Raw genomic sequence first — 25,613 nt, 5'->3', positions numbered from 1 at the left:
GGCAGAGGCCTGTCACCAAAACAAGGGACTGTCATTCCATCCCCTGCCACCCAAACCCTCACTACAGACTCTGCAAACTATGCTTGGGGGGCACATCTGGTAGGGAGATGCATTCAGGGTGAATGGAGCCCAAATCAAATGCACCTGCATATTGACCAGAAATACATGATAGCTGTACAGAATACTCTGACAGCTTTCAAGGACTTTCTTCATCCAGGACAACTACTGATAAAGACTTGACAACACAGTCATGTGGTACATAAACAAGCAGGGGGGTACCCATTCCTACCCCCTTTGCAGACTAACCATGGCCTTATGGAACACAGCCTTGTCTTACCAAAAACATCTACAAGCTCAATTCCTGCCAAGAAAGCAAAATACTCTGGCAGACGAACTAAGCAGAAATCTTATGGACCCACATGAATGGAAAACTGGATCCGCAAATCTTCAGCATGTTGACACGCAAATGGGGGAGTCCAGACATAGATCTTTTTGCCTCACCCCAAAACTATCAGTTGGACAAATTCTGCACAAGAATCCATCACAAAAAAGCTTGGAAAGTGGATGCTCTATCCTCCAGCTGAAAAAACCTATCAGTCTATTCTTTTCTCCCTCTGCTTCTGCTCTCCAAGGTATTACTAAAAGTCAGGCAGGAAAAACCAAAAATTATTCTGATTGCCCCAGACTGGCCTCGCCAACACTGGTACCCACTCCTACGCAATATGTCACACCTTCCTCCGTAATATGTCACACCTTCCTCCGTGGTACCTGCCTCGGACACCTTATCTACTGTCTTTCTGCAGAACTTTCAAATTCTACACACTCTGCTCCAAACTCTGAATCTTGCAGCATGGCTAATCAACTAATTTCACCAGTTACATCTCTCAGCAAACCTGTGATAGATGTCATTCTGGAGGCTAGAAGGCCTAGCGCTAGAAAATCTTATGCTGATAAATGGAAGATTCTGTGCCTGGAATCAGGCACAAGGAATAAGCACAGAACTGCCCAATATTCCTCAGATTCTGCAATATTTAACTGAGATGCTTCACAAGGGCCTATCTTTCTCTTCCATAAAAATCCATGCCTCTGCCATTTCAGCTCATTACAACACAGAGCCTCCCCTTTTTTCTCATCCCCTGCTAAAGCAGCATCTCAGAGGGGCCAGAAATTTAAGATCTCCCATGAGAGCACCAACTCCTGCATGGGACCTCGATTTTGTGTTGGAAAAACTCACCCTGCCTCCTTTTGGGCCAGCTGCTACTGCGGATGTAAAAATTTCTCTCTTGGAAGACAGCTTTTCTTTTAGCAGTTACTTCAGCTAGAAGGATCTCAGAACTACAGGCTCTCATGGCAGTGGAGCCTTTTATTGTTTTCTACCCGGACAGGGTAGTGCTCAGGACCAATCCATCCTTTTATGCCTAAAGTGGTATCCAGTGTGACTCTTAATCAGACCATTCATCTGCTAACTTTTTTCCCAAATCCACAGAACAAGGGGGCGTGGATTCTACATTCATTAGATGTACAAAGACAACTAAGATTCTACTTGAATGGGACAAAATCTCTAAGGAAATCTGAGCAACTACTGGTGGCATTTGCTGCAGGGGCAGAGGGAAAGGCTATCTAAAAGCATCCAATTTCAAAATGGATAAGCCATTGTATTTGTTTCTGCTACATGCATCATGGTAAACCTGTCCCCAAGGGGGTCAGATCTCATTCCACCAGGGCTGCATCTACTTCTGCAGCCTCTCAGAAACATCTACAAACTCCTACCAGAGACATTCTAGAAGCTGCTACCTGGAGCTCAGTTCATACGTTCACCAAGCATTACCATTTAAATACATATCTTCTCTAAATCCAGCGCAGGCTTTGCCACTGCTGTCCTGCAGGTCCTTATAGCCTCCCAACCATAGCTTTGGGATTCTACCCAAATGTAATGACTGCAACAGTGAAACACAAAACATAGTACAGTTGTGTACACTTGCCATAAATGTAGAAGTTTGAGTGTATTCACTGTTGCAGTCCTGGTTACCCACCCGCCATCCCCCTACTTTTCTCTTTTTGTACCTCTTCTTTCTGTTACTATGCTCAAAAGCCTTTGTACTTGCATTTATTTAGAGGTATATTTTTTGTGTTCTAAATTACATGTATGTATGTGTATATGTATATATAAATATATATATATATATATATATATATATACACACACGCGCACACATATATTTTGCTCCCCATGACATCTGGGGCAATAAAAACTGAGGAAAATGGCGTCGGCTGCATGTTTTATACCCCTGATGACCTGACGTCCAGGAAGAAGGGACAGCAACTGACACAGGACCCACAACTTTGTTATTCAGGCCGAACCTGCCAGCAGATTACTCAAATGTAATGACTGCAACAGTGAATACACTCAACATCTACATTTATGGTAAGTGTACACAACTGTACTTTCTCCCTAGTGGCCCATGATTGAAGTGCTGTATCAATTTTAACTTGCATCTTTCCCATCCTCCTTATGTAAAGCTTGGATACACAACTAAGTAATTTCTTTCTTCAGTATCACTAGTATATGCAGCAGTTGCTTGAAACTTCCCCACCTTGCATTTAAATTCTTTGACTACATACTATATATAAATACTTCACAAAGTGTGCAGTTTGCTTCAGGACACTTTTAAGCAAATGTGAAGAACAAAAAGTGATGATTTTGGTTTAGCTCTTCAGTTCCGTCCACTTTACTTTATTAACATAAAATGGGGTTTATACTTTACGACCATAAACTTCACAACTTGAAGTTCAAACTTAAACTTCCAATGTTCATCCACTGCTTGTAGAACCGGTTCACATGTTTAAAGTACATCTAGTAGAACTGATTTACAGTTTTCCCCTGCATTGACTAATTTCATTGTTTTGCTGGTCATCTTCCTAATCTTCTCCATATCCCGACACTGGTCTCCAGTTTGAGTCTGATGTACCCCTGATTCTTAGGGTCTATGTTAAATGTTCGAACAGCTGGAATGTCGAACATTACATGGTCGAGACCAAATGTTCGACATTTGGATGTTTGAAAGTAAAGAAAAAAGAAAATACAGAAAAAACACTTTAACAGTGTAGGCAAGCCCCCCTGCACCCCCTACTTTATTATACCAACTCCGAGACCGCACTTCAGTGCATAAAAGGGGAATTCTCCCTATCTGCACCATATGGTGCCGTTGAAAGTCTATCTACAAGCGCTCAAAATTTTGAACGCTTGGTCTCAACCATGTAACGTTCGAAATTTTGAGCGTTCGAAGTTTTGACATGTACCCGATTCTTGTATTTATCCCTTGGACTTTTTTTGTCACTCAGATATTTTCCTTTGGAACAGTGAAAAAGGATTTACTTCCAAAATTTGTATGGGTGTCCTTATTTTCAGAAGATTGAGGAAGCACAGTCTGCTTGACCTTGCTGGCTCGCTCATTAGTTGGCCAGGCTTTTTCTCAGAAAACCTGTTCTGCATCCAAAAATGTCTGGTTTTCTAGGAAGTGTTCATGCATCTACTGAATTGCTAGAGGTTTGATGGGAAAGAGAGGTAATTAGGAATGTGTTTTTTGGGAATATGATGAGTTAGATTTTAAAAACTACTTGCATGAAACTTTTGTCAAATGTTAGGGGAGCATATGTTTTTAAGAATATTATTCTTTTGAGCTATGGTAAGGATCTGAATTGTCCAGATGTAGTAGAGCCATGCCAAGTTTAATGACCATGTCAGCCCAAATCACTTTAACAAAAAAAAAAAAAAAAAACGACTTGGGATCTTTAGAAAAGGGAATGAGCAAATTATATGCAAATGGAATTTGTGGGAACATGTGAAGGTGTAATGTTCAGGAGTAGGAGTGAAATTTAGAGGAAGACTGGACTTGAGCAGTTTGTTAAATGTTGGGCGTGCATGATTGTTAAAGAAAATGTGTAACGCAGGAAAATAATTAAAAATGTTTACAATGGTCTGTGTTCTTTTCTGACTGTGTACTCTGACATTTAATTTTGTAAAGGCGTGTAAAAATACAATTCGGTACTCTGACAACCAGATTTGGAGCACATGTGTAGCAAATCCTGCTATGGAATGCTAGTCCAGTTGCTTATTTGTATTTTTGTAAAATGTGTTGTATTCCCTCTAGTCTGTCTGGTACAGAACAAAAAAAACCTGTGCTTTTTCTAACTCTTTTTTGCTACATCTATGAGAAGCTTCATTTTCAGCTAGTCTTTCCTTCATGGTCTGTTTTCTGCATTATTTATCCAATTATCTGAGCAGCTACTTAAAGCGTCCATTTTTTCATGATTTATGCATCCTTCTATGTCTAGTTTACTTTAAACCATCGGAATTATTTTGATTCTAATGTTTAACTTTCTAAAAATAACAGCCAAAGGAATATCCTACCTAGTATCAATACTGATTACGGTCTATTGCAGAACAGTATGTCCCATCAGTCTGGAAAATCTCTCACATAATCCCTCTCCACAAATGCGGGCAGTCCACCAAACTTAACTATAGACCTATTGCCGTCCTATCCCCTCTGTCAAAACTTTTATAAAGATGCATTTATTCTCAACTTCTCCATTACCTCACAACTAGTAACCTACAATCCATATCCCAACATAGTTTCAGACCCTACCATAACACCACTACTGCACTTCTCAGCTTTACCAGTACCATAAACCATTACAGAAATGGTGGAAAAATGGTTTCAACAGTATTTCTCTGTCCAAAGCCTTTGACAGTCTTCCTTTGCAAGTTAATGACAGTGCTCACTAACCTTAACCTCAGCCCTTCCACTCTCCTGGTTCCAAAGTTATCTAACAAACTGTCAGCAAGCAGTAAGGTGGCTACAAGACTTCCCCTTCCTATGCCCAGCCACACAGTCCAACAAGGCTCCATACTCTGCCCCTTTCTTTTCAGCATCTTTGCTAATGACCTCAGTACTGTGTTAACTAGCTTCAATAATCCAATACGCTGACAACTCCACACTTGTATGTGCAGCATCTACCACCCAGCAACTACAACACATAACTCAAAAATCCTTCACTGAAATCAAATCACGGTTGGCTAAATCACAACTCATAGTTAGCCCCAACAAAATCAAACTCTTGGTCTTTCAACCCACCAGAACCACAGACCCCCCCACATTCTACTTCACTGCTTCAGACAATACAATAATAACCCCAGTACCACAGACAAAACTACTAGGAGTTCTAATTAACAAACTGAGGTTTGATTTACTTGTATCACAAACAATTAAAGTACATAGAGATGGTAACTCTATACAGAAGTAAATTTCTAACAGTTCTATATTAGCCATAGCCAGAAAACATCTATCAACTCTCCTTTAAGCCTCTCCCATTCTTACCAAGCTGAAAGACAGACCTAGACATAATTAGAAGCATGCTATAATAGCAAACTTTGCCACCAACTCTTCACATAGGACACACCACTGCCTTCCTCTAAAAAAAATAACTTATCCTGGCTAGAACTCCCACATTTCCTGACATATAACCAGTTATCCTTGGCTCATAAACTACTCAATCATGCAAGTAAAATCCCTGCTCTACTAAATACAATTCAGCCTTATTCTAACAAACGTAGGCTTCAATCAACAAGTCATTATTACGAATTACCAAATCTGCCAGCACTACAGGGGACTCTCTCTACTCAAGTCATGTTGCAAAAAATCTGGAGTACATATTCTCACTCTGTCAGAACCACTAGCAGCTTGACTCAATTTAAAAAACAACTCACATTATTTATCAGACTATTAATCAAAATCCTGGCTATGCTCATGTAATGCTCCAGACTAACATTGAATAGGAATCATCTCATTCCCCTTGCTCAAAATAACTGTCCTACATATATGCCACTATATAATTTGTTTATCCTTCTTACCATCCTCCCACACATCACACGGTGCTTTTTTGGCCCTCTTCAAAAGGAACCTTGATTAGATGGGAAGACAGGAAATTCATCCTGCGGATCACGTCAGTCTCCCTGCTAGACAGGGGACCAGGTGAAGTAATTATTCTGGGAAGAAATGGCCTAGGAATTGATACGACTAGGCTTGTATAGGCCCTAGGGCCGATAGCCTAGTACCAACCTATGAACATCATGCCAGTCTCTCCCTTACCTCTGTTTCACATTAAAGCTCCTCTACTTTTCTCATTCAGTCCCCCATCTGTTCCTCTATTCTACCTCTCACCTTCCTTCATCCCCTGTACTTGAGACTAATTTTAGGTTTAGTTATGTTAATGCCTGCTTTTAAGTGTAAATGGGCATTTATAGCTAGTGAGTTAACATTCTGCTGTAATGTATATCATATGTAACAGGTTCCTCCGAACAACTCCCAATCTAATATGAGCAACTGTACTGTTACAATACTATATAAAACAAAGCCAATTGCATCCAGTTCTTGTCATACACAAGTTTTTGAAATGATGTGATTCTTGTCATGTTTTTTGCCATTGTATAAAAATCTCACTCTGTATGTTATAAGTTGTTACTATGCTGGATCTTTCCTCCCCAGGCTTCTGTTGAAAATGGGTCCTGCCCCAGTTGGACTTGATATAAAATTAGTTTTCATCTCCTGTACAAAAGCTGGAGTTCATCCAAGATTTGCTGAATATCTTGGATGTTCTTCCTAGACGGCTTTTTTTCTTTTCTGGTTGTCTTTTCTGTACTTTCCCTATTTTTTTCCTGGCATCAAGGCAGTGTAATTACTAGCTAGTAACTGAATTTTACCCAAATTGAAAATTTTTATTGACTAACGCACTTTTGTTTTCAAACTAGACTAGATTTAATCAACACTTGGGTGTTCGGGAGTTTTCTTGAGTGCACTTTTGACAATAACGTTTAGCTGTTTCTGTTGCTCATATCTTAACTAAATGAAATGCAGTTCATTTATTAAACAATACGTGAATGGAGACCTGCCCTAGTAGAACCAGACAGTTGATTATTCTTATTGGGTAGGTGTTAATGGAATCATTTTGCCATTGAAAATTTTAATGCTTGTGTGCTCATACAGTTGGAACAGGGTGGAGGTCATTAATTTGAATTTCCCAAGTCTGAATTCTTGAGTCCTCATATCCCACCTGTTAAGATTCTGAGACTGCATTGACTGAGGTGGCTTGAGGATGATGGCCTTTGGTTTGACTCTGCAGCTAGCTGCAGTGAATGAGTCACTGGTGAAACTGTTAGGATTTTTAGCAGTTTTAGAATGACAGAGGGCTAGTCAGTGATCTGTTAATCTTGGGCCATATTGAGATATCTGAGATGTGGTATTTGCATGTGAGGAGCGGGTTAGTGAATAAAATGTTTTTCATAGGTGTATTGGGTGTAGGTTCATATAAGCAATCCCCCTTCCAGTATATTTAATACTTGTCTGTGAGATGGTATGGACTTTTTTTTTCAGAATGGTATCTGTTTTATTACTTTGTTTAGGCTGAGTGAATGTCAGTAGTATGTGTTTGTCATCATAGGCGTTAGATCACGTGGGGGAGTCCAAAATTGCAAGTCCCCCAACTTTGAAAAATAAACTGAGTTAATGAAAAAGATACCCCCCCCCCGGCACTTCTGCTACATGTACAAACTCTGAGATCACAGTACCTCAGAGTAGGATAATACTTTGGTTCATAGGTTGGTACTAGGCTATCGGTCCTAGGGGCCTATACAAGCCTAGCCATAATTCCCGGCTATTTCTTCCCACACTATTTACTTCCCTGGACCCCTGTCTTTGGAGCTTAGCCGACATTGGTCCATAGAAATCGGTGCTTCATCCAAGTAAACGCATTTAGTTTTTATTTTTGTTTGAAACTACTACTGATGCATGTAAATTTTTTTCTAGGATTGAAACGTTCCATGCGTTCTTAGAGGACATAGTCAATTATCGATGGGAAGTGGAAGAGAAAGCACCCAACCCACTGAAAGCAGCTGCATTCCACGAACTGCCACTTCATACTCGGGTGAAGATCTTACACCGTCTCTGTGATTATAGGCTGGATGCTGATGATGTATTTGATCTTTTAAAGGTAAGGTTAATATTTAAAAAATGTGAAGTGGAAAATTTCTTACTGATAAGTTTACTGGTTTATTTAAATGCCTAGAATAACTTGGGTACCAGTTGTATAGGTCTTTAAATTATACATACTTAACAGTTGTGATGCAACCCAGTTTTGAGCATTTGTTTGCAGAATTTCGTTTGTTCACTCAAATTGCCTCTGAACATTTTCAGCCATACCTGTGCCTCAAAACAGTATAGGTTTCCTTGTGTCTAGACTTGGAATGAAGTATGAAGATGTTCATTATGGTAATTGCTTGCAGTTGGCAAAGCTCCGAAGCTGAAGGGTGCCATCTGTGCACCTCAATTGTTTGTTCAGCTCTATTCTAGTTGACAGAGTGTTTTAGGTGCCATACTTTGCTGCTGCCAAAAGTGCTCTTCTTTATGGCTTTCAAGGACAGACTGTCAGCTGTATTCCATTGTTGGGCATTTAAGTTCCTTGTGAGGGTGGAGGGGCTTCCACTTTTTAAATTTACAACAAACTGCAATTTTTTTTTAAAGCTAAGAAAGTGTTTTTGTAAATTGTAAAGTGGCTTTTAGTAGCTTTTATTAAGAAGTTATTCTCTCTTGTGGAAAAACTGTTTAGAATATTTTTCCTTGCTTAAAGTTGTTTCTACTTTTGGGGATGCGCAAGTGCTTTTTCTCTTCCCATAAAAATGGATCTTTTTGTTTTACTGGCTACTATTGCAAGACTTCCCTGGGAATCCGCCATCATTTTTGGCGTTATCGCTGAACAGTACAGTTCCTCCATTCTTTCTTCCAGCCACAAAAATAAATTAAGAAACCGCTTTTCCCATTATAACAGACTACTAAAGTGCCTCAGCCAAAAATGGGTGACTGCTGTGTCCATTTCTGATTCCTTAGACCATTTGTCTTTTTCCTTGGCTCCATCTGGTGTTGTCACTACAGTTAGTGGAATGAGATTGGCACATCCTCTATGGTTGTTGGAAGTGCTGGAGGTGGCCAAGGGAGAAACCACTCTTTTTAATCCTGGAAAAGGAGTGGGGAATTCCTTTTTGCATAGCTAAACTGGGGGTACTTGTTCATAAGGAGGTGTTACCTGTTAAAGTAGGTCTGCTCCTTCAGAATTTACTATCCAAAAAGAAGCAAAAGGTTAGGTCTTCAATCTCAGTTTGGGAGGAGTGATATATTGGGCTTGACTCTGGGGCGGGGTTGACCCTTCCATTTCTGTTTTATTTTTTTTTAGTCTCCATTTTCTGACAAGCTTCAAGCGTTTGAACCACAAAATGGTCATGAAAGGAAGACTTTTTTTCTGCTTGGGTTTCTGATTCTGCAGAAAGTATGGCTTTTAACAGTCCCTTTGAGGAACAGTAATGATTTTTTCTGGTAATCTCACTGCTGCCAAATATCTGATAAACACTAATACCTCCCTTACCGACAAGAATGGGAAAGCTTTGGATTTGGTTAGCGGTATATTCCTGTGCAACATTTTTAGAATTAAGTGTCAAGCTCCTATAAAAGTTTATGCTTACCTCTTTTTAGAAGTTGAACATCACAATGTCTGTTCATCTGTGGAAACTGTAATTTGTTGCTTCTGTTTCTCAAGTAGCTACCCACTCTTTGAAATGTGCTTATGGGTTTGCCTGATGACACTTCCAAGATTGTTGTCACTGGTACTGTTTATGAGGAGGTTTGCTTGGGTGCATATTCAAATCTTTCTGAAGATTTTAAACTAAAATTTTAAACTGCCCTTGAGACAGAGAGGTAGTTTATGGATTATCCATTGTAGAGCTCCTTAAAGAGTCAGGCAGGCTAATCCAGGGGATTTCAGCTTTTTCAGCTATCTTACAAGTTTGAGGCTTAATGCTGCCTCCACAAACTGCTCATAAGCAGAAACAATGGTATAGAGGTTCCACAAAGAAAGGAGTGGATCCCCTCCAGAATAAGACAGTCTTCAAATTCCTACCTCTACACCTAAAATCCAAACCTTATCTGTCTTTGCCAACAGACAGTTTCAGTCAAATGGGCTCCGAAAGTGATTCATTACAGATGGCAGTGAAAATCTGCCCTCTTCCAATAGATGGCTTTACGTCTGTTAGTTCAAACCTATTTTCGCACCTGCATTCAGCATTTGTTGGGGGGGGGGGGGTTAGAAGCAGTCTCTCCTCCTTTGATTGGCAACTAAACCATCCATGAACAACACAATTCAAAGAGAGGCTTCTGGGAAACCAGTTTGGATCTTTTTTTTTAAACCAGTTTGAACTGGGGCACTATCACAAACTGTTTCTTCACAACCAATTGCCTCTCATTAACCACTTATGTTTTCTGGTGATCTTTAGATTTAAATATGTTTATTCTTTAAAGCTCACAATTTCAGATGTTTCTGAAGGTTTTCTATGCCTGGTTCACACTTTTAGTTGTGTTCATTACCCTTTGGGTAGCATGTGATGTAGCTTTTCAGCGAAATGTCACTTTGCAGGCATCTTGCATACTGTAGAAGCAAAATTTTATGGCAGCCAAGCTGAGCAAGACCAGGACAAAACCTAAAAAATGGGAACTTAATCAGATGGTCTTCTAGGAGTAGCTTAGCTGTGGTGAACCCACTATGGAGGCCTTTTTGCCTACAAAGATAAGGATTTCTTTAGACATAAGGGAAGAATTAGTTCTTAGTGGTTTCTGAGTTTACCTTAAACCAAGATCTCAATTTTCCTGTCTTCTTTCTATAACCTAAAAATGAGGGAGAAAAGTATACTTCATATGTTGGATGTCCACAGGCAATGCAATTACTATCTTGACAAGAGAAGTGTCTTTCAGAACTTCTGATCAGTAGTTAATTTCTTGTGAAGATAAATGAAAACCTGTCAAAATAATTTCAAAGTTGTGTTATGCTATTACATTTTTTTATTCTCCACACAACAAAAGAATTCCTGGTAGGGTCAAGACTCAGTTTACTAGGTCCATGCTTCATCTGTGGCTATTTGGACCGGGTTGGATGCTAGAAGTATACTAGAAGCAGCAACTTTGTCGTCTGCCAACACTTTTAACAAAGTATTGTAAACTAGACTCCAAGTAGAGGACATGCCTTCTGGGACCTTTATCCAGCAGCTCTTGGAACCCTCATCCTTCCTCCTATGATAATTTACCCATATAATTAAAGCTAGGTGTGGACTTTTATTATATTCCTGGCATTGTCTTTGCTGGGCTTCAGCCACCAACTCTTGACTGGCATGAAAGCTTTGGGGTTTTCACTCCAAACCTGACTCTGCACAAGCTGAGTAATGGTTTGGGCGTGTGGAAGTTTCCCTGAAAGCTTTGGAAGTTGACCAGCTGTTGTAACTTTCCAGGATGCAACCCAGATAGCCAAGGCTACTACTGCAGTAATCATTCTAACATCTACTGTTATGGTAAGTCTAATTACACAACTGTATTTTTTAAATCTTGCTTCTTTACCTCATCTCACCATAGCCGTTAGAATTTGATTTGTTTGCACATAGTGTACCACTGAATACTGCTGTTTCTTATATAAGCATACATTTTTCTTTATATGCATTTGTCTACAGTACTTGTCTACTGCATTTTCTTCACATGTAAATCAATTTTTATCGCAACATATATTTAACTTTCTCCATTTGTATTTCAAAGAATGTATTCTGTGTAAATGCAAAATATGTATTTTATTCATAACCTCCTGAAAACATTACATTTGTGTGTTTTTATAGGCCTCCACTGAAAATTTCTGTTTCTAAACCCTGACTTGCCTAGTCAGTAAATGCAAGTATGTAAAATATGGAGGGGGGCAGGATTGTAGCCCTGCAGTAGGTGATTAAGCCATTTGAATGCTGCATTTCATCCTACATGTGAAGGATCCCACCTTTCCATGGATCTGAATTTCATTAACAGATCCTGCTCATCAGGTTTTGAACCCTTTGATGTTCTTAGTGTTTCACTGTTGCAGTCATCACCTCAAGACTGCAACAGTGAATACACTCTAACATCTACATTTATGGTAAATGTACACAACTGTACTGTTCTGAGATAGTTTTTGTTTCCAGGATCTTGAAGCTGCAGATACTCATGTTAGGAAACCATAGTTGGTCTTTAACAAAGATTTGGTGTTGCTCTAAGCAGTAATCAGTATTTCCTCCCAAAAGTAATTTACAAATTTTCCCAAACCAGTTCATTCATCTCAGAGTATTCCTTTTTAGGGTAGCATGGGTAGAATTGTGGTGCTTGTTTAAGACCAAAATTTAATTGTGTTATAGTTTCAGGGTAAATGAACTGTCATCTGCATCCCATCTTTTGCCATTGAGTGGCTATTTACCCATTGGAAAATGCTGTAGTTAATGGCCGCAGGTTACATATCACATTTGGTTCCTTCTCAATACTCTCTGAACTGCAGTGGCTATGGAATCCCCATTTAGTTTGGTTATTCGACTGAAGCATTTAGTTGAATCATCATTAGAAATGTTATGTGGTCCACAGCACTTAAAGGTGAGGTGCTCTTTCACTAGTCCTGACTACTGAGACTAATGACAGATTTTGGGCCTGACTTCTACAGCCTCAGTATCCTTCCACATCCTAGTGTGGTAGACACCCATCCTCTGGGATGTCAGGATGTCTCCAGTTTGAAACTGATGTCTGTTCATGCCATGTTAGATGTTTCTGGTCATAGTTCATAGACATTGCACTGTTAGCATCCGTAGTCGAGCATTGTTCAGCCTGCTGTGAAGCTCAGGAGAGTTGAGCACTCCAGCAAGAATCTCCTCTAATCCAATGTTACAGTATTCTACTAGTGGGTTTACACTTCTGATCAGCTTGTCCGGCCAGGTTTCCAAAGCTTTTCCAGATGTCCTTCAAGAATGCAACTGCAGTCCTTACATATGGGTTGTCCTGCCTCAGGCAGCCCTCGGTCGGCCGGATTCCAAAGTCTGGGTCCGGCGTCGGCTGATGTCGCCTCCTCCCCGACGTCAGAGCGACTGGGGTATAAAGGCATCAGCCGACGCCATCTTCCTCCGTCTTTCTTGCCCCGCGGTGCCCGAGGCAGAAGCAGTTCGTAAGTGCTGGTCGGTCAGCTCCTGTGTTTTACGTATCAGAAGTCATCAAAAAGCCAAGTACCCCATTGGGGAACCTTTTCTTGCCTCAGCCGATGTCAGAAAAAACTGCAAAAGTCAATAATTGTTTGTCTTGTGGTAAACAAATACCTCATAAGGACTTCCATTCTTACTGCCTCCCCTGCCTTGGCCCAGACCACGACGTCTCGGCCTGTGCTTGCTTCAATAAGCGCACACTCAGGCGCCGGGCAGAGTTCGCTGAAGACTTTTTTGGCGATAAATACTCTTATACCATGCCGTCGGAACAACCGACACCACATATTTCCAAAAAAACGGAAAGACCGGGACCGACATCCTCGGCCCGCGACTTCCACCGACACCACACCAAAAACTACCGCGAATGCATCTGTCTCTTCTGAGGTGGTTGTTCCACCGCTCCGGCCCGACGACACCGCTTTACCGATCACTCCGGTCCCAGAGCCTGCGCCGGTGCAGGTTGTTGATTTTCCTCCAGAAACTGAAGCCCAAGATTTGCCTGAAACCATACCGGTGGACAAGGTGACTCCAGCACGTGGGGCAGCTAGGCCCCCTATGTCTGTGTCTATTAAGGCCTACACACGTGCTAAGGCTGCCAGCCAGGCTAAGTCTCACCCTCCTAAAGCTTTGCCTCAGCCCACTACTGATAAACAAATCATAACTTTAGCTGCAGATTTAATTTCCTTAATCAGAGGCTCCCAAGCCCATCCTGACAGAGGTTCTCAGCCACCTTCTGACAAAAGGCCCAGGGTTGAGCATACAGACACCCTTTCTTCAGATGAAGCCTCTGGTGACTCTGATCACTCAGATACCCAGGAAAAGTCCTTCCAGGCCTACGAGGATTCTGATGCGGAGGAATCTATTCCTTCTGCCTCTCCTCCTGAGGATATTTCTTTTGGGGAAATTCTCCACTCCATGAGAGAGCATTTTCAGTGGCATGGTCAGGAATTCTCTGACTCCAGGAAACGGCTTTGTACCTTCCTCAAGCTTCCCCAACACAGGCCTTTAGCTATCCCTCCAGTGTTAGATGTACTGGATGATGTGTACTCAGATTCGAGTGCTTCTCCTGATTCTCTCCCCCCTGCTCCTGTCAAGCCGGACAGATACTACAGGGTTCCTGAAACTCACAAACATTTCTTTAAGGCCCATTCTGTTGATCTAGAAACAATTTCCCAGGGGCCCAAAGGGGTGGCCACATCCACGGCCAAAAATCCTTTGCCCTCAGACAGGGAAGCTAGGTCCCTGGAGAGGTGGGGCAAAAAAGTGTGTACCTCAACCACACTTGCCATGAGAGCCCTTAATTGCCTTTTTCATATGTTTCAGTATCAGGATTTCTTGATGGATGATTTGCAGAAAAAGTTAGCCTCTCCTGAGCCTTTAGATAGAAAGGCCTTGCAGGATTTGGTCCATAACACTCAGCAGGTTAGCAATCATTTTCTTCAGTGTGGTTATGATGCATTGGAAGCTTCATGTAGGGCAGCTATGACAGGGGCAGTCATACGTAGACATGCATGGTTGAAAGAACAGGCGTTGCCAGATCATGTTAAAGTAAAGCTAGATGCACCTCTAGAAAAACACAAGCTATTTGGGGCTAATGCTCAGAATGTGTTGAAATCAATTGAGGAAAAGGCTAAATCAGTGCAAACAGTCAAGGATTTCCTCCAGGTTCGGCCACCAAGGTTCAGCAGGAATTGGCCTTCTAAGAATTGGTCCTTTCCAGACATTGACAAGTTTCAAAGGCGAAAAAACGGGCATGCCCGAGGAAGAGGGCAATACAGAGGTTCCTACAGAGGACGCCAATGGCAACCGACTAATCAGAGAGGTGGCGCAGGGACATCCCCTGCTCCGCAGGGACAATCACAATGACTTGACTTTGACACCGCCGACCAAGGCTCAAAGAGAAGCACATTTAGGCGGAAAATTATCCTTATTTTCAAAAAATTGGCACATTTTAACAAAGAACAAATGGATTCTGGACATAATAGACCAAGGCTACAGGTTCCACTTCCATACTTTACCAACTAGACAAGGCATGCCAAACCTGCCACAAAATCAAAGGGCAGAGGCATTCGAACAAGTTTCAAAGCTGATAAAAATCAAAGCAATAGAAAAGGTTCCTCCTCAGGAACAAGGCCAGGGATTTTACTCAAGACTGTTCCTTGTTCCAGGAAAAGAAAAGCAATGGAGACCTATACTGGACTTGTCCGCTCTAAACACTTTTCTCATTGTACCAAAATTCAAAATGCTGACGCTACAGCAACTCCTTCCCATGCTGGGCAAGGGGTCTTGGCTGGTTACTCTGGATCACAAGGAGGCATACCTGCATGTCCCAATCAGACACAGTTGCAGAAGATACCTCAGATTTCTTGCAGGGTCAGAGCATTATCAATTCTCAGCATTGCCTTTTGGCTTATCTACTGCGCCCAGAGTATTCACGAAATGCCTGGCATCAGTAATTGCTCACTGCAGACTCCAGGGGATACAAATATACCCTTACCTGGACGACTGCCTTATACAAGTGGACAGCAAGCAAGCCTTGGCAAAAAACTTGAATTATGTCATTTACTTACTACAGGCTTTGGGATACACAGTCAACTTACAAAAATGAAGACTACTGCCATCCCAACAAATAATTTTTCTAGGAGCCAAACTAGACACAGAATCACAAATGGCTTACCTCACAGAAGAGAAGCAAGAACAATTACCACATTACTTCAAAAGCCTAGCAAAGCTCACCCAGATGACTGCAAGGAAAATCCTGCAGGCCCTGGGTTTCATGGCATCTTGCATTCTACTGATTCCACTGGCAAGACTACACATGAGAAAGCTACAATGGTACCTAAAAAGTTTATGGTCTCAACACAGCCACAACTTAGAAGCAATTATCCCACTCATCCCATGCCTACAAAGGGAATTTCTGTGGTGGGCCCAAGAAAGCCAGTCAAACAAAGGTATGCCTTTCAACAAACCTCAAACAAGCCAAATCATTACAACAGACGCATCAGACCATGGATGGGGGGCGCACATGGAGGGCAGATGCATTCAAGGGCAATGGACCCCCCAGGAAGTACATCTACACATCAATCAAAAAGAGATGTTAGCAGTAATTCATGCAATCGAGGCCTTCGGAAAATATCTTCAACAAGGCCATCTGCTAATAAAGACAGACAACACCACTGTTATGTGGTACATAAACAAGCAGGGAGGTACTCATTCCTACCCCCTTTGCAGACTAACAATGACCCTTTGGGAAAAGTCCCTGAAACTGAACATACAGCTGCAATCCCAGTTTGTTCCGGGCAGGGACAATGTTCTGGCAGACAGTCTAAGCAGAAACATCCTGGACCCGCACGAATGGATGTTGCATCCAGACATTTTTGCTCAAATAACTCATGCATGGGGGAGGCCGGACATAGATCTCTTTGCCTCCCACCTCAATCATCATCTGAAAAAGTTCTGCTCGAGGACACACCATCCACAAGCCTAGAGAATAGATGCTCTCTCATTCAGCTGGAACTCTCTAACAAAATATGCATTCCCACCTCTACCATTAATGACCAAGGTGTTACTGAAGATCAAAGCAGAGCATCCGAAAGGCATCTTAATAGCTCCAGATTGGCCAAGACAGCACTGGTATCCATTACTAAGAAGCATAACTTGCACCAACCCGTGGCCCCTGCCTCCATGGCCTCTACTCTTGACTCGGCACAATTACAGGACGGTTCATCCCAACCTGCAAACTCTGCAGCTGACAGCCTGGAGGGTTCCATGATTTCTACCCATATCTCTCTCTCCAAGGAAGTTCAACAGATATTATTAGAAGCACGCAGACCTTCCACCAGAAAGACTTATTCAGCCAAATGGAAGAGATTCAACATCTGGAATACCAACAAGGGACAGGATGCATCAGTAATGAGCATCCCACAGATACTGGAATACTTGGCAGAAATGCTGCATAATGGACTTTCCTATTCCTCCATAAAAATACACGCTTCAGCAATTTCGGCAGCATACAACACTGATCCACCTGTGTTTTCACATCCATTGCTAAGACAATTTCTAAGAGGGATAAAGAATAACAAACCTCCCAGGAAACCAACAGTGCCTGCATGGGACCTCAACTTCGTGTTGGAAAAATTAACTCATCCTCCTTTTGAACCAGCAGCATCTTCAGAATTGAAATTTCTTTCCTGGAAAACAGTTTTCCTGTTGGCAATTACCTCAGAATGAAGAGTTTTGGAGATACAGGCCCTCATGGCAGTACCTCCATTCCTCATTTTTCATCAGGACAGGGTTTCTTTAAGAACCAATCCTTCTTTTATGCCAAAAGTGATATCCAGGGTGTCTCTAAATCAAGCAATTCACCTGCCCACCTTCTTCCCCAATCCTCAAAATAAAGGGGAAAAGCTGCTGCACACTTTGGACATACACAGACAACTACGCTACTACTTGGACAGAACAAAGGCCAACAGAAAGTCTGACCAACTATTTGTAGCATACGCTCCTGGAATGCAAGGAAAGGCAATTTCCAAACAAACAATTTCAAAATGGATTGGACATTGCATCAGATTCTGCTATTCTTTCCATGGAAAGGGTGTGCCAGCCAATATCAGGCCACACTCCAGAGCTACAGCCACCTCCACAGCTTTCCTAAGAGGGGTGGCTACAAAGGACATTCTAGAAGCTGCTACATGGAGCTCCGTGCATACATTTTCCAAACACTACAACATGCCTTTATATTCCAGATCCCGAGCAGGCTTTGCTTCGGCAGTCCTGCAGGGCATTTTAGCTACACCATCCTTATCTTAGAGCCTACCACCCCCAGCTTGGCTATGGTATTCAACCCATATGCAAGGACTGCAGTTGCATTCTTGAAGGACATAGTACAGTTTCGTACCTACCATAAATGTAGATGTCCGATAGATATGCAACTGCAGTCAGGTTTTCCCTCCCTCCTACCCCTCTGTGTATTGGGTCCACTTCCCACCTTTTATACTTAGCTGGGGATATCTGTTATGGTGTATCTGTTTATTGCTATTGTGTATGTCTGAAATCTTTTATCCAGCTCTAAATTTAGCCTTCCTTGGAGGGCACCTGGCATCTGGGGCACGAAACACTGAGGAAGATGGCGTCGGCTGATGCTTTTATACCCCAGCCGCTCTGACGTCGGGGAGGAGGCGACATCAGCCGACGCCGGACCCAGACTTTGGAAGCCGGCCGACCGAGGGCTGCCTGAGGCAGGACAACCCATATGTAAGGACTACAGTTGCATATCTATCGGACATTTACATTTATGGTAGGTACGAAACTGTACTTTCCTCTTGGTGCATCGGACGTCTGGCGTGGAGGCAGGTACATGGGCCATAAATGTGACGTCTGTACCCATCAGCCCTCAGACCTTTTCAGCCGCCAGCTGTACACCAGGCGTTCTTCCGACTCATGGAAGTCGGATCTGTTTCGCATTAAAGATCCGGTAAGAGCAAGTGCAATTATGGTTGTCAAATTCCACATATACATCCATGACCAGTGTCTCTTGTCTGGGTAGGAATCACAATTACAAAAACTGCGCCATCTGTAAATCGTTCATTCCCAAGACCCTTTGCCCACGCTTACAGGCTCTTGACTTGTACCTTGAGGGCCAGCACCTAAGACAGATGGCTCTTGGTGTGGAAGCCGCCTCCGAGCCACCACGGAAGAAGGCCAAGTCCATGTGGCCTACTTCTACCATCGCACCTCCCTCTGCCGCTCCTCACCTTGTAGCTGCAGTCAGCTTGGCTGAGGATCCAACTTCTGCCACTACAGATACAGTGGGTACCTTACAGGAGGCCGCACAATCTACAGTGGACAATATGTCCTGGGAGGATGTACCAGTGCCTGCTACTGACGCCGGTGGGTGGGCCTTTACTTTTGATGGGTGCTTAGGACTCTGCCTCTGCTGCTCCAGTGATTTCTTCCAGGCCTACTGCCAGCTAGACGACTGCTAGGCCTTCTAAGAAAAAGCAAAAGACCAGACACATTTCTCCAGCACCAGAGGCCTTACCTGACTGGCAGGCCTTCATCCAGAGTCTCTGCAGTGGTTACCTGGTCCTCAGGCCTTCCTCTGAGTTCACCCCTGCAGCTCCACCTCTTCTCAGCCCTAAGCCTTCATTGCCTGAAAGGACTGTGAGCTATCCTGCAGAGGAGGAACTATCTGATTCCACTGAGGACTCTATCTCCCACTCTTCCCAGGTTTCATCCCCTCCTGGGGTATGAATCCCCTAAGGAGGGCTCTGCTGAGCCTGATTACCCAGTGGAAGACATAACCTTTAGGGACACTGTTAACCTGATGAGAGAACACTAATTGGGAATGCTCAGACATGTCTGAAGCACAAAAAAGATTTTGTGACTTGATTCAGATGGAGTCACCTTCTCCGTCACCTATCCCACCTGTCCAACCTGCCTTCCTGGATGCATTTGCTACAGCATCCATTAATCCAGATTCCCAACCCCCCTGCTCCTCGAAGGGCAGACAGATTATACAGGGTCCCTGATAAATTCCTTTTCAAGTGCCCCCCCCCCCCCCCCCCCCAGCAGACCCTGCCACTATTTCCTTTTCTACGGGCAGGGCATCCAAATTCCTCCCTACTACTACTGTCCTGCCTGCAGGTAAGGGCAGCAAAAGCCATGGAGATGTGGGGAAAAAAGATTTGTACTTCTGCTACCCTAGCTTTTCAGGCAACAAATTACTAGTCTCATATGGCCAAGTAGTCTCTGGCTCTTCTGGACAAAGACTCCAAAGAGCTTAATGACATTCCTGACTGTGCTGCTAAAGCATCCTTGTCTTCCTTATTTGGGTTTGTCTCACAAGTGAACAAGCACTCCCTTAGGTGCACATACGATGCAGCTGAGGCCGCAGCCAGGTCAGCAGCATCAGCATCTGTGATAAGATATTCATGGTTACGTCTGCAGCCACTCCCTGATGACTTTAGAGCCAAGCTCCTGGATGCCCCTTGGACCATTCAGCTATCTTTGGTGCTAAGGTGGCTGATCTTTCAAGTCTGTCCAGCAGAAAGGGAAAGAGCTTCAGGACCTCAAACACCTCCTTGTCTCTCTAATTCCAAAGTTCCAAAGGAACTTCCCAGCTAAGAGACAATTTATAAGAAAGGCATCAAGGCCTTCAGCCCCCTAGGTCTAGAAGGCCTCCCAGGAAACTGCCCAGCCAAGGACTTCTCAGGCCTCTGGCCAGAGGCCTTCCTTTCTAGGCAGTGTCTGTTTGCCACCTTTCCTCCTCCCACCACTTACATGACCCCCTTGTCTACCCATCTCTCCCACCTTCTCCCACCTGGTCCCTAGTGACAGACAAATGGGTCTTGTCCATCCTGAAGGACAGATGCTTTATGATTTGGATCACTCCTCCTCCAAGACTGTCTATCCCACCCCCTCCCTCATCCCAACGGTTCCTCCTACACAAGGTCGTACACAACCTGCTACTCCAAGGCACTATAGAATCAGTCTCCCCCCCCCCTCAAGAATCTTTCTGGTGCCCAGAAAGAAAGGACTATGCAGGCCCATCCTAGGTCTCTCACGCCTTAACCTCTTAGTTTCCCTCCTCCAGGATGCTCACCTTACCCACTCTTTCCCCTTATTCTCCGTCAGGCCTTCATGGTAACCCTGCACATAAGAGGCCCATCTTCGCAAAGTCTACTTCCAGGAAATATCTCAGATTCATAGCAGACTGTTCTCACTTTCAGTTGTGTGCATTGCCTTTTGGGCACTCCACCACCCCAAGGGTATTCACAAAGTGCCTAGCCCCAGTCATTGCCTACTGCAGGACAAGAGGAATACAAATATTCCCTTACCTAGATGACCTCATTCAAGCAGCAGACAGATCCTCATTGTTCACACCAAGGACCTCCTGCTGCAATCTCTAGGGTTCCTGATAAATTTCCCAAACTCCCAACTCCATCCTACTCTGGACATTGTCTTCCTGGGATGCAGAATCAGGACAGACATCAGCATGGCCTCCTTCCCAGAAGAAAAAGTGGTATCCCTCTCCCATCACTTTCAATCTGCCCTCCATTCATCAGCTGTGACTGCGAGGGAATTCCTAAGACTTCTGGGGTACATGGCAGCTAGTATCCCCATGTTGCACTAGTGAGGTTACACATGAGAAAATTTCAGTGGTACCTTCGCTCGGTGTGGACCTAGCACACTCACCCTCTAGAGTTCAGGGTTCCACTCCTCCCCTATCTTCAAGAATGAAAATGGTGGTTTGCCCAAGTTGCCCAGAATCCAGGCCTGCCCCTGCAAACGCCACTCCTTCCTAGATCATGCACACAGATGCCTCAGATCTGGGCTGGGGGGCAACTCTGGGTCCAAGGACAGAGTAATGTTTGTGGACAGACAGACAAATGCACATCATTATTTGGGAAATGATAGGGAATACTCCTTGGCCTGCAGGCCTTTCAGCCTTGCCTCCAGCAGGTCCTTCTAAACTTCTTCACAGATAACACCACAGTGATGTGGTACTTAAACAAGGAAGGAGGGACAAAGTCCTACCACCTATGCAGATTAGCTCAACAGGTATGGGATCTGACTGTCTCTCAGGGAATTTCCTGCCAGGCAGCCTACATCCCATCCCAGCACAACTCTCAGGCAGATTCACTAAGCAGAACCATATCAGACGGCCACGAATGGATGCTGTTGAGAGGTGTTCCTAGACCTGGTCCACAGGTGGGGTATTCCTCAGACCTGTTTGCCTCCTGCATAAACAGGCAACTCCAGAGCTGCTACTCCAGAACTCATGACCTGAAGGCATTGCTCACAGAGACGCCTTCTCAATGTCATGGAAGGGGAGTTTCCTGTATACCTCCCCCCCTTCCCTGTGATCCAGAGGGTCCTACTGAAAATTCAGCAGGACTCGCCAAAAATCTTGCTGGTGACTCCCTATTGGCCAAGGCAGCATTTGTTCAGTCTTCATCTGTCCAAGGGCAATCTCGACAAGTTACCCCCCCCTCCCCTCAGTGGACCTATTCACAGCACAAGGGGACACAGATACACCCACAGTGGTGGTCTCTGCACCTCTCCCTGTGGCGAATAGGATTGATTCCCTTCAGAAACCTGTACAATGAGGATGTGCTTTCAGTCCTGCAGGATGCCAGGAAATCCAGCACAAGAAAAAATTCTCTCTCCAAATGGAAAAGGTTTTCCTTCTGGTGCCAAAAGACAGGTGGAGCCGCTGAACAGCGACTTGCCTCTGATTTTGTCCTACCTGTCATACTCCTCTTTAAAAGCACACCTGTCTACCATTTCTGCCTGCCTATCCACACCACCAGCCAGTCTCTTCCTGAAGGGGGTTCTGCATGCAAGACCTCCCCAGGAAACCATCCCCTCCTCCCTGGGATCTTAATTATGTGCTAGAAAAGCTCACTTTACCACTCTTTTTGAACTGGCTAACAAGGCCGCCTTAGTTTTGCATGTGGAAAGCAGTCCTGATAGTAGCTTTGACTTCAGCCAGGAGGGTCTTAGAGCTTCAAGCCCTTGTGGCTACCCCACCTTTCCTGGTTTTCCATATGGACAGGGTCACCCTAAGGATAAACCCTTCACCCCCAAAGTGGTCAATGACCTTTCCTTGAATCAGGCCATCAATCTGCCTACCTTCTTCCCCAAACCACAGGGAGATAGTGAGTGTCCTTCATTCCCTGGATGTCCAGAGACAACTTGGGTTCTATTTGCATAAAACTAATCCTTTCCACAAATCAGACCAACTGTTGGTCTCCTTCCACCCCAGGCTCTGGGAAAGCAGTGGGCAAATGCACCATTTCAGCTTGGATTGCCAAGGCTAGCTCCATTTGTTGCATACACCATGGGAAGACACTTTCAGGGAATATCAGGGCCCACTTCACAAGAGCTTTGGCTTCTTCTGGTGCCTTTTCCAAAGGCCTGGGCACGAGCTCCATTCTGGAAGCAGCTACTTGGTCCTCTGTGCACACCTTTACCAGACATTACAAACTGGACACCATATTTCCAGGGCAGGTTTTACCAGGGCTATCCTGCATGGATTCCATAAGTCCTCTACCAGGCCACCCCCACAACCTTTAGTGATCTTTGGTATTCACCCACTAGTAGAATACTGCAACATTGGAATAGAAGGACATAAAGTTGTTAACTTACCATAACCATAGATGTCCTTCTCTTCCATGTTACAGTATTCCTTCCCTCCCATCCATCCCCCTTCTTAACCTTGCACTTGCTCTCCCCAGCTCAGGGACAGGTTATGTCCCTCAGGACTGGCTCCGTCTGGGGCTTTATTTTATGTTCTGAGGGCTGGTGCGTACAGATGTCACCTTTATGGCCCATGTACCTGCCTCCACGTCAGACGTCCGCACCAAGAGGGACTGGAAAAGCTTTGGAAACCTGGCTGGACAAGCTGATCGGAAGAAGGGTAAACCCACTAGTAGAATACTGCAACATGGAAGAGAAAGACATATATGGTTATGGTAAGTTAACGCAACTTTCATCTCCTTGTATTTTGCTGCCTTACCTCTGTTAAGAATATATAATTTCAACCTAGCTTACTTTGATGTCTGATGTGCCTTTAGGTTATGTCAGGGTCTAGGAAAAGTAGATAGTGTTGTAGTTATTTCCCACAAAGCCTTCCACAGTAGTTGTGTTTTCTGTTTAGAACCAGAGCTTGATCTTAGGAGAATCTGCTAAGGATTTGCCCCAAGAACTAGACAGCATTTCTTAAAGTACTGCTTAAGATGCTCAAGGCTATCCCGCAGTCTGCTTGGTGTCCTGTGGCTCATCGTTGGCTTCCCCTGCCAAAAAAGGGAGAAATACAGGTGATGCATCTTCAACATCTTGGGTGTCATTGTTTCTTGAAGGTGAAGGTCCCCAGTGCAGTGCTTTTGCAGCTCATGGACAGTGCATTTGTTTCCGAAAGGCCTCTGAATCCTCTTTGGAGGCTTTCATGCCAAAAGAACAAACACATCAATCCAGCCAGCAATCCGGGCTCGTTTTCCAGATCAAACATCCCATCCAGTGTCTGTTATTGAAGCATGCTTTATTATTTTTGAAGGGGGAAAGCTGTGTACTGTCCTTGTTTAATAAGGATAGTGCTGGTTGTATGGTGGAAGAGAAGTAGTCTTAGTGTGAGACCCAGACTTCCAAGGTGGATGTCCCCTCTGAAGAAAGCCTGAAAGATGAAACCTAAATCACCAAGCCAATGTCTGCAAGGCACTGGTTCCTAGATGTCGGGCAGGTCCTCTCCCCCATTCCCACTACAAGCTAGCCCTAAACAATGGATGACTTTAGCTTAAGGGCTTCTACAGGGCTTACAAAGCACAGATCCATGTTTGTGTTTGGTGCCCTCTGGTAAAGAGGGATCATTCTCCTGAAGGTGTTGCGGGATACAGTTATAGTGAAGAAGAATATTGATGTTTAGTCACAGAAGGCACTATTTTGTTTACTTCACCAGAAAAGTCTTAGTTTGAGAGCTATCTGGTAGAATGAAAGATTACTTCAGGAAACGAGGTAGGCATCAGTCTCAGAAAAGATACTTTGAGTTACTGGGCCTGAATTCCCATAAGCCTGTGGCTAGTCGTCCTGTTTTGGGGCCACTGCAGGATGCCTTCCTTGCATTCCACAAACGACCAGATATCCCACCCCTACTGCTAAGAAACCAGACAGGTTTGAAGGGGGGATAAGGAGTCCCATAAGTACCTTTATAAGAATTGTATATGGCTAATCCAGGTGTAGTGTGTGCTGATCCAGAAATGGGGATCCAGATTAGTTTTTGCCACAGTACTCTCCCAGCTGACGAGGAAAACTGTAATAGAAGGTTTACAAAGCTGCTGTTCTGACCTTTAGTGCTATTATCTGTCAAGGCACTCATGACAAAGTACCAAACTGCTCTCCTAGGGCAGTTAAGAAATTAACATGGAATTGTATAACTCAAGTGCAAAATAATTTACATTGTTTTTATACTCAAATAGCTGTCTAAACAGTCAGTTTGATGTGGTTATGATGCAACATCCAGGAAGACTGCTATGGGTTCTGTTGCTAGAAAGCATTGTCTGGCAGAAGCTGCAGGTCTGCTAGAGAATGTCAGGCTAAAGCTTCTTAATGGTGTACTAGACAAGGAACTGCTGTTTGGGAGCCATATATGTGAAGCCTATTGGATGGTGGAGGAGGGGTGTAAAATCATGCAGTGTTAAGCAGTTCTTTCACTCCCCTGTGCCCCAGGTATGATTGAAACTATCTATCTGAACCGGGCCCTTACAATATACGCAACTTAAAAATAAACCAATGACCTAGAAAAAGGGTTCGACTAAGGACAAAGTGGCATTGCGCCCATTAGGTAATGCTTGGTGTGCTCATGGAAAGGGTTGAGGCTTCAGCCAGGCAATGTCTTATAGCGGGAGAACTCATAGCTGCCTTCCTGAATGCTGTATCAAAATCATAACCACACTACTGAATCAACAATAACTGCTTGGATATTCTGTCCACC

General features: G+C 43.7%; 1 protein-coding gene across 1 annotated transcript in view; it reads left to right on the top strand.

The window, feature by feature from the left end:
- LOC122814988 (cat eye syndrome critical region protein 2 homolog) overlaps window positions 1-25,613 on the top strand; it is a 2,862,500-nt gene that overhangs the window by 536,864 nt on the left and 2,300,023 nt on the right. The window contains exon 3 of the mRNA XM_044087243.1: window positions 7,863-8,046. Within this exon, the coding sequence (XP_043943178.1) occupies window positions 7,863-8,046 (184 nt within the window). The remainder of the gene's footprint in view (window positions 1-7,862; window positions 8,047-25,613) is intronic.

Source organism: Protopterus annectens, chromosome 11.part0, assembly GCF_019279795.1.
Source record: "Protopterus annectens isolate FY-2018-M chromosome 11.part0, PAN1.0, whole genome shotgun sequence".
Taxonomy (NCBI): Eukaryota; Metazoa; Chordata; order Ceratodontiformes; family Protopteridae; genus Protopterus; species Protopterus annectens.
Note: the sequence above shows the minus strand (reverse complement) of the source record. Positions and strands in the feature narration are given on the sequence as shown.